Source organism: Littorina saxatilis, linkage group LG14, assembly GCF_037325665.1.
Source record: "Littorina saxatilis isolate snail1 linkage group LG14, US_GU_Lsax_2.0, whole genome shotgun sequence".
Taxonomy (NCBI): Eukaryota; Metazoa; Mollusca; class Gastropoda; order Littorinimorpha; family Littorinidae; genus Littorina; species Littorina saxatilis.
In genome coordinates this window covers 2,294,896-2,305,200 of record NC_090258.1, presented here as the reverse complement: position 1 = coordinate 2,305,200, position 10,305 = coordinate 2,294,896, and the positions used below count along the sequence as shown (strand labels likewise).

Genomic DNA, 10,305 nt, shown 5'->3' with positions numbered 1-10,305 from the left:
CTCTCCAACACCAAGGTTGAACGCTTCATTCCCGGCGGCGCCACTCTGGCGCTGGGCGCTCTTGCTGGTGCCAAGCAGTTGTCCGTGACGGATATGAAAGCTGTTAAAACCACTTTTTAACCTATTTTAAATCTGCCCTTTAACTTACCTTCTTTGTGCGTGTTAAAATGGCTGAACAAGGTGAAAGCGGTCACGGATTTATCATATTACAGTGGAACTGTCGCTCTATCAACTCTAACTTCTCTCAGCTATATAATTATATATCAAATCACTCTGCTGACATCTTAGTTATCCAGTCAGTCAAGAGAAAACGCTCCCTACTGCCTTCTATAGATGGTTTTGACTTCCCTCCCATAGTAGAGCAAAAGGGCTCAGGGCAACTCATTCAAACAGCTATTTATCTAAAGTCTTCCTTAAATTACAAACCCTTTGCACCTCTCATCCCTAGTTCAGAAAATCTCAGTACATGTGCTGTTGAAATCGAAATAAAAGGATCCAAAAACCTCAACATAGTTAACATATATTACCCCCACGGGTGTAATAAAAAAGGAACTACCGACTGGCTAAAATCCCTGGATCATGGCAGGGCACACTGGTGCGTGATGGGTGATTTTAATAATCACCACCCTCTGTGGGACTCTGCTAACCCTAGATACAAACATGCCAATAGCAACCTTGCTGACGTCATTTTGGAAACTGACTTTTGTATACTAAACGATGGCTCGGCAACCAGACTTCCAGACAGAGCTGACCATTCCCCGTCAGCAATCGATCTCTCCCTTTGCTCAAATGCCATAGTCACTGACATCGACTGGAACGTTTTCCCGGACGCCCTCGGCTCCGATCACTTACCCATTGTTCTTACCTTCCGCCACTTCGCCCCTAATCGCAATAACTCGGAGGTCAGAAAAAAGTACAATTACAAACAGGCAAATTGGGACAGCTTCCGTGCGGAGCTCGAGGGTGTCAGGGAGGAAACTCTCCTTACGGATGACATCGAAGCCTCTTACAATAACATACGTCAATGTATACTCACTGCTGCCAATAATCACATTCCGCTTAAATCAGTAAATCCTAACTGTAAGGCCAAAAGGAATGAGTGGTGGAATGCAGACTGTGATGAAGCCTTGGCAAACAAGCGATATCACATTAGGACATATCTCAGGCACTGCTCAGACGCTAACTTCACGAATATGAAGTCAGCTGAAATACAATTTAACCAGATCACCGCTGAGGCTAAACTTCAAAACTGGGAAAACTTTGTCCACAAAGAAACTAAAGATTACAAAGACTGTGGCAAAATCTGGAAGAAAATCCGCAGATTTAAATGTAGATACAGAACTAAAGAAAAGCCACTACTATCGGGTGATAAAATGACCACAACTGACTCTGAAAAGGCAAACCTATTAGCAGATACCTTTGCCAAAAATAGTCAATCAAAATCCCTAGATACTGAACGACTCAATTATAGGTTAGATCAGGAGAAGGGTTTCACATACCCCCCAGATGACAACCAGTTGCCTATAAACTGCATGTTTAAGGCAAAAGAAGTCCAAAACGCCATCTCTTCTGTGAAAGACCCAAAAAAATCCACAGGTTTAGACCCAATATCATATCACATGATAAAACATCTACCACCTAACTTTGTTAAGTTGCTCACTCAGTTTTTCAACCTATGCTGGTTAAAGGATACTATCCCCGCAGCGTGGTCAGACTCACAAGTAGTAGCAGTATTGAAGAGCGGAAAACCGGGCAATCTACCTGGCAGTTACCGCCCCATATCACTAACCCCCCACCTCAGCAAGATCTTTGAGCGTGTGGTGAACCAGAGGCTGGAGTTCCACCTCAATAAACACAATATCATTCCTACATGCCAGGCAGGTTTTAGGCAAGGTCGTTCGTGTGCGGACCACATTGTGCACGTCACTGAAAAAATCAAAAAGACCTTGGCACATAGTAATAATTCTCTTCTTGGAACCTTCTTTGATATTAAATCTGCGTACGACAGCGTCTGGCATGCTCGTCTACTCCTAAAACTCGGCAGAATCGGTGTCTCTGGCCACATGTACCAATTCATCAAAAACTTCATCAGCAATCGCAAGATGTCTGTCCGGGTGGGCTCTTCGGTGTCCGAAACCCATGCGCTGGACATGGGGGTTCCCCAGGGCAGTATCATCGCGCCAAACTTATTCAGCATCATGCTCTATGACATTACTTCTGTTAAGGTTGACGGTGCCAGTGTACTTCTGTATGCGGACGACCTCGCCTTAATAGACACTAATAGACCACGCCATAACAGAGTTACCAACACTGTTGACTTATCTTCTTACCAAACTAAAATCGACAACCTCTGTCAATATATGTACACCAACGGCTTCCAACTAGCCTCAAATAAAACAGTCTTTCTTGTTGTCTCCCGTAGACAACTGTACAGGAACTGCAGTATAAAGATAGGTTGTGATATTATCAAACCGAGCTCAGAAGTTAAGTTCCTCGGCGTTATCATCGATACCCGACTTAACTGGACCAGTCATATCGAACATCTGATCAATAAGGCCAACAAGGATCTTTATATCATACGCTACCTGGCGTCCCAATCCTGGGCCAGAGGGCGTAAGTGTGTCACAGAGGTAGTGCGGGCATTAATTCGCTCCCGCCTCCTTTACGGGTGCGAAGCTTATTTCGCGACGCGCCCGGCGCTCATGAAAAAACTGGCTATTATAGAGTGCAGGGCGCTCAAAATAGCTCTGGGACTCTCCCAACAAGCGAGTAAGAGTCGAGTCTACAGCGAGTGTGGGTGGCTGCCCCTTGTGGATGAGATAAAACTCCGTTCAGCTCAGTATGCTGTCAGAGCCCACGCGGTAGAGAACTCTGCCTGCGAGGTCCTGACTGACTTTTTTCCTCAGCACCAAAATTATGAGGCCAACACCAAACATAGCACTCAACTCTTGGCCAAAACGCTACCCTTATCCGACACAGTAAACCGCATTCTAGCCGATAGCGGGGTGAAGGTCAGTGAGCTGGCCAGGGTCCCCCCGCCCTCCTACCCGCCTTGGCTTGAGGAAACCCCTACTATCATATACGACAGTGAAGATAATACTACCAAAAAAGATAACCCCGTCTACCTAGCTACTGTTACAAAAGAAACCCTAAACTACAAATTCTCGGAGCATTTAAAAGTCTTTACTGACGGATCCAAATTTGCAGACGGCAGCGTTGGCTGCGCCTTTGTGATCCCAGATCTCAAAATCTCAAGGAAATATACTCTTAATAAAGACATCTCCATATTCTCAGCCGAGCTATTTGCCTTGCTCATGGCATGCACTTTTATAAATGACCTCCCAGTCACACCGCGTGCGGTAGTTTTCTGCTCTGACTCGCGCTCTTCATTACAAGCTCTGCATCGAAACACATCAAATCGGGCAGAGCTACAAAGAGAAATCCTCTTTATATGTCACCAGTTAATCTCATCCGGCACATCCGTATCATTTCTCTGGGTCCCCTCTCACGTAGGGGTCCGGGGAAATGAACTGGCGGATGTCGCTGCCAAAGAAGCGGCAGAATCTAGCCCAGCTAACACTAACATCGGCTACTCAGTAACCGAGTTCTACAGTAAAATCCGTAAACTCATTCGAAGTCAGTACGTAACATCTCTGTCCTATCAACCCATTGATATGAACGATCTACACCCCGATCTCCCAACAAACCTCCTCACTATCTTCAGACGCCTCCGTGCCGGCGGCTGCCGCTTCCATATCTTTAACAAGTCCTGCCATTGTGGAGAACCCTATTCATTTCAACACATTTTCGCTCCATGCGCTACAAATAGAATTACCTTTAAAACCTTATATGACCATATGCAGCTCCATGGTCTGAGTCCCCAGGATTATCTGCGCAGTAGCAGTTCTCTAGGCTGGTCACACAGCTTGCTGCTGTGCCGACTGGTCAGGGACTCGGACATGGGGCTGTGGGTATAACTAAGCCCAGATTATCACATCAGCGTGTTTCAGTTTGAGGTCGAGTGGCTCCCGCCATCCCTCCTGATTCCAGCGACTACCTTCTAGACAACATATCCTCACCCAAGGCCCACTAGTCGCCAAACTGTACATATTGTTTTTATTACCACGGCCTTCGTGGCTTACATCTTAATCCTTTTATTTGTAAAAAGTTTTGAGATTTATTGTTCGTGTTCCTCTTACTTGCTCATCTATTTGGTTTTATTGGTGATCCTGAAAGGTTCCACTTTTTAACTCGATTTGAAATAAAAAAAAAAATAATATTACAAGCCCGTTATTCAAGATATAGAATACAGACTTATAATTCTTACCAAGAAACATCTTAACTACTTTTCATTTTAACAAATTCCACAGAGCATTATCAACTCAACCCCACCCCCTGCCCTCCTCTCCTTATTTTTTGTTTCTTTCTTTCCTCTTTTTGAAAGCGGACAAACACTCAAGTCCTTAATGGCTCAAAACCGTAGGACTTTTAATATTAATTTTAACGTAATTTTATGTACTGGCCTTCCTTTCAGAAGCCATAACAGTTCAAAAGGGCTTAGAGATAAGCTCTAAATTGCTCAATCCTGTTTGAGTGGAGTTCGCCTCCAAAGGTGATTAACACGGTTACATTCGTCGACACGGATGGGACTCGATATGGTCAGGAATGGCATTATGGCCACTGAATCATTTTCGTGCTGTTCCCATTCCACGAATCTGGGAGGGACCTAAGCTTGGCGGGTCCATTGTTCGGACCCGGCGAAGCCGGCGTACGGCTCTAAGTACTTCTTCCCGGCGAAGCCGGCTACCCGGCGAAGCGGGTATTCATTCTAGTGTTATATATGTACCAAAAAGAAATAAAACCATGTTGAAAAAAAGAAGCACAGCCTGGCTGCCTTCAGTGTGAGATTTTCTGTTGTTAAATTATTTCTCTTTTTATATTTAGTCAAGTTTTGACTAAATGTTTTAGCATAGAGGGGGGAATGGAGACGAGGGTCGTGGTGTATGTGTATGTGTGTGTGTGTGTGTGTGTGTGTGTGTCTGTGTGTGTGTGTGTAGAGCGATTCAGAGTAAACTACTGGACCGATCTTTATGACATTTTTCATGAGAGTTCCTGGGTATGATATCCCCAGACTTTTTTTCATTTTTTTGATAAATGTCTTTGATGACGTCATATCCAGCATTTTGTAAAAGTTGAGGCGGCACTGTCACACACTCATTTTTCAATGAAATTGATTGAAATTTTGACCAAGCAATTTTCGACGAAGGCCGGACTTTGGTATTGCATTTCAGCTTGGAGGCTTAAAAATTAATTAATGACTTTGGTCATTAAAAATCTGAAAATTGTAATTAAAATTATTTTTTACAAAACGATCCACAATTACGTTCATCTTATTGTTCATCATTTTCTGATTCCAAAAACATATTAATATGTTATATTTGGATTAAAAACAAGCCCTGAAAATTAAAAATATAAAAATTATGATTGCAATAAAATGTCCGAAATCGATTTAAAAACAATTTCATCTTATTCATTGTCGGTTCCTGATTCCAAAAACATATAGATATGATATGTTTGGATTAAAAACACGCTCAGAAAGTTAAAACGAAGAGAGGTACAGAAAAGCTTGCTCTCGCGCTCAGCGCGACCATTACCGCACTATTCTGGCTTGTCAATTTCACTGCCTTTGCCACGAGCGGTGGATTGACGAAACTACGAGTATGCGGTCTTGATGAAAAAATGCAGTGCGTTCAGTTTCATTCTGTGAGTTCGACTGAGCTTGACTAAATGTTGTATTTTCGCCTTACGCGACTTGTTTTCTTCTTCTGTTGTTGAATTACTGCTGTAGCTGACGCCCATGTCAATCCACCCCCCCCCCCCCCCCAAAATAAAAAATAAAAACCACATTCCCCCAAAACTCCCCGCTCCACACAAATTACAGCCAGGCGGTGCATTTCTGGCGTGTCTTTTAAATTGATGGACGCGCTGATTCCACATAAAATGCCCGGATGGTGCTGTAAAGGTTTACGAGATCATTGACATGGGAAGGAAAGTATCAATAGCACAACAATAATTAATGAATTAGTTTTTAATTAATTCTAATTACAAAAATTTAAATGACGGTTTTTGGTCTTGAGTAAATCAAACATTTATTGTTTTTATAGTCATAAAAAAACCACCAGTGTGTCTCATCTAAACAGACGTTTCTGTCACTCTCAGGCGGAACATTCCGCGTCGCAAAGGAGTCAAATACACGCGCAGTGCGCAGGACCGTGAAAATGACATTTGAACATAAAATATACACGCCGTACGTCGTGTTGCCTTGAAGTGTCTTTCCTTGAAGTGTCTTTCCTTGCCAAGAAAGGGTTTCAAATTGTTTCAAGACTCGTAAACTTCGGCTTAATGTAGGAATAATTTCGCGAAACAGCCGGACAATCTGAAATTCGTGGAACGAAATGCCCGGAACCCTATTCATGTCGCAAAAGGCATGGCAATGGCAAATGGACACTGGATAGCTGTGTTCAGGCTACTGGTGATAAATCTGCCCGCAATGGCAAATGGACACTGGATAGCTGTGTTCAGGCTACTGGTGATAAATCTGCCCGCAATGGCAAATGGACACTGGATAGCTGTGTTCAGGCTACTGGTGATAAATCTGCCCGCAATGGCAAATGGACACTGGATAGCTGTGTTCAGGCTACTGGTGATAAATCTGCCCGCAATGGCAAATGGACACTGGATAGCTGTGTTCAGGCTACTGGGGATAAATCTTCCCGCAATGGCAAATGGACACTGGATAGCTGTGTTCAGGCTACTGGTGATAAATCTGCCCGCAATGGCAAATGGACACTGGATAGCTGTGTTCAGGCTACTGGTGATAAATCTTCCCGCAATGGCAAATGGACACTGGATAGCTGTGTTCAGGCTACTGTTGGTAAATCTGCCCGCAATGGCAAATGGACACTGGATAGCTGTGTTCAGGCTACTGTTGGTAAATCTGTAAGGATGCATTCCTTTCCAAGCAAATCACCAAGGATCTGTTCAGTCTTGTACTACAGGAGTAAGATATTTACCTGGACACGCACCCAAACAACCAACAGCCTCAATAATGTATACCTGTGCAAAATTGGGTTTCCTTGTTGAATCAACTTTGCAGATTGGTATAAGCGTTAGTTACGAAATGTATTCAGCAAAATGAACAAAGAAACAAACAAAAAAAGAAAGAAAAAGAGAAAGAAAGAAAAAAAAAAGAAAGCCCCCTCCCCCAAAAAAAGAAAAAACAAACCAGAATAATAATAATAATAACGATTACTTATATAGCGCGTAAACCTCGTGGTGACAAGCCCAGAGCGCTTTACACTTACATAATCATAATACAAACAAGGAAAGAGAACTAAATCCGAATAAATTCAAACATGGTCACACACACCACACGCACGCACACACACACGCACACACACACACACACACGCGCGCGAGCACACACACACACACACACACACACAATCTTTCTTTCGTCATTGTCAATGTTCAGGTAACCCGCAATGTCATTCCATGTACGCATACGTTATACTAGTACAACACACACAGGCACATACACATCTTCACGAACGCCACACTTTAGTAGATAATACACGTGGCAGCGCCAATGACTCACCGATCATGGGATCTCCTTCAGAGGTCTAACTTAAACATGTGTGTTTTGAGGGCTGTTCTAAAGGCAGATGGTGACTGGGAATCCCTAATGCTCCGGGGGATTTTCTCCCAGACAAGAGGTCCCTGGTACTTGAAGGATCTCTCAAATCCATAGTTAGTTGATTTTCTGTTTCTTTTTGGTTTACTAAGTACATTGGTATCTGTTGCAGAGCGAAGAGAGGAGAGGTTTGAATATTTTGATAACATCTCAGAGAGATAAGCAGGTCCTGTACCATGAAAGAAAGAGAAACCAGAAGACATAGCGCAAAACAAAAAGTAGACACACACAATAAGACACGACTGACCGTCAGGACAGGTCCTACAGCAGGCCCCGGGACGTCTGACAGGCTCGGGACACTCCACAGCCGGACAGTCCCCGTACTTGACCACTAGCCGACCCCCCTCCTCACACTCCTGTCGCGTGCACCCCCCGTCCTCCCTCCCCACCACACTCACCTCGCCCTCCCCAATCTCCGTCCCGTCAGACAGAAGGCAGGAGGGGGGCGGCGGAGTAGTGGGGGCGGGGGTGGTGGTGACGGGTTGACAGACGGCGAGGGCGAGGTCTTGGTCCCATCCCAGGCCGGTGGTGATGGTGGGACAGACGCAGCGGGTCGTGTCGATGGTGAACGCGCTGCTAGCGTCCAGGATCTCGCCGGTGGGCAGGAGGCAGTTGAAGCCTGGAAGATAGAGGAATCGTGTGATATAATTATCTGTGTGTGTGTGTGTGTGTGTGTGTGTGTGTGTGTGTGTGTGTGTGTGTGTGTGTGTGGTTGATGAACATGCTGTTTGAATCCACGATCTTCGTGCACATCCGGAGGGGGGAAAAGGCAGTTGAACCCTGGTGATTGAGGATTGAGAAATTGTGTCACATGACCCGAGGTTCATTGTTGATAAAGGAAGGCCCACGATGCAGAACTGAAATCTAGAAGAAACTGAAAACCACGAGGAAGTTATGAAGTTATGAATACGATACTTAAACAGCTGTCGTCGGGCAGGCTTAAAAAGATCAGGCTTTGCCAGAGAGACCTTTTGCCTGATCAATATCGATTTCTTTTGAACTGACGAACAATCTCGATCTCTTCTAACGGGGCAGTTCCTATTTCTTTGAACTAAACACGCAATTCGATCTCGTTTGACAGTAAAATCTAGATCTCCTTGGACTGAACAAACTCGATACTCTCGGACTAAACAATCTCGATTTCTTCTGACTGAGCCCAGTATCTACCTCGTTAAACTTAAAAACTCTCTGAATCCCGATCTCGTTTGACCGTTAAATCTCGATCTCGATCTTTGGACTGAACAATCTCGACCTCTTTGAACTAAACTTGACAATCACCATTCCTTTGACTGAAAAAACTTGATCTTTTTGGACTGAACAAATTCGATCTCTTCTGAATGAGCCCATATAGTTTTTACCTCTTGACACTAAACACGCACGGAATCCCAATCTCGTTTGAGCATAACATATCTCGATCTCTTTGGATTAGAAAAAATATCTATCTGTTTTAAGACTAAACAATCTCGATATCTTTGGCCTGAACAATCTCGATCTCTTTGGCCTGAACAATCTCGATCTCTTTGGCCTGAACAATCTCGATCTCTTTGGCCAGAACAATCTCGATCTCTTTGGCCTGAACAATCTCGATCCCTTTGGCCTGAACAATCTCGATCTCTTTGGCCTGAACAATCTCGATCTCTTTGGCCTGAACAATCTCGATCTCTTTGGCCTGAACAATCTCGATCTCTTTGGCCTGAACAATCTCGATCTACTTTGACTAAAACAAATGTCGATCCCTTTGGATTGAACAAATTCGAATTCTTTGACGGAAAAATCTCGATCTCTTGGACTGAACAACCTCGATCTCTTTGGACTGAACAAATTCAATTTCATTGACTGCATAATCTTGATCGTTTTTGAATGAACAATCTTGATCTCTTTAGATTGAAAAACCTCGGTCTCTTTGGACTGAACAAACTCGATTACTTTGAATTGAAAAAAGAAGAAGAACAAAAAAGAAAAAAAAAACTTTCGATCTGTTTTATCCCAGCCTAGTCCATTACTCACCATCCGGACAGGTAAGGCAGCAAGCACCGGGCTTCCTCCTGGGCTGAACACACCTGGGCGCCTCGCACTCCGCCACCAGCCTGTCCAGGCCGTGGTCAGTGCACCTCAGGATGGTGCAGCTCGTCTCTGCTGGGTACAGCTTGTCCTTGCCATGCGGGATCACGGAACCATCGTCAGCTGTGCAGTTGGCTGCTGCCGGGGCGTCTTCCACTGCTATATCTGTGGCCGCGTTGGTTGATGTTGCCAGGGAGACGATAAGCGCGAGAGCGAGGCTGATTAGTTTCCAACCTCCCATCTTGATTGGCTTGAGCGGGAAAGCTGTTGAGAAATGACACAAAAGTAGAAGTTTGTTATGGGTAATGAAGTGCACGTCTGTTAGTGTTATTCTAAAACAGACGAGCAATAAAAAAAAAAATAAATAAATAAAAAAAATAAAAACCAACCCCACACAAAACAAACAAGCAATCAAACACACAAAACAAACAAGCAATCAAACACACAAAACAAACAAGCAATCAAACACACAAAACAAACAAGCAATCAAA

At 44.1% G+C, this 10,305-nt stretch overlaps 1 protein-coding gene across 1 annotated transcript in view; it reads right to left on the bottom strand.

Moving 5' to 3' along the window:
• The window catches only part of LOC138946884 (uncharacterized), a 23,837-nt gene extending 13,738 nt beyond the window's left edge, over window positions 1-10,099 (bottom strand). Inside the window, exons 1-2 of the mRNA XM_070318276.1 lie at window positions 9,761-10,099; window positions 8,001-8,372 (exon numbers count right to left, since the gene is read on the bottom strand). Coding sequence (XP_070174377.1) covers window positions 8,001-8,372; window positions 9,761-10,055 — 667 coding nt within the window. The 5' untranslated portion in view covers window positions 10,056-10,099. The remainder of the gene's footprint in view (window positions 1-8,000; window positions 8,373-9,760) is intronic.
• Window positions 10,100-10,305: the final 206 nt, after the last annotated feature.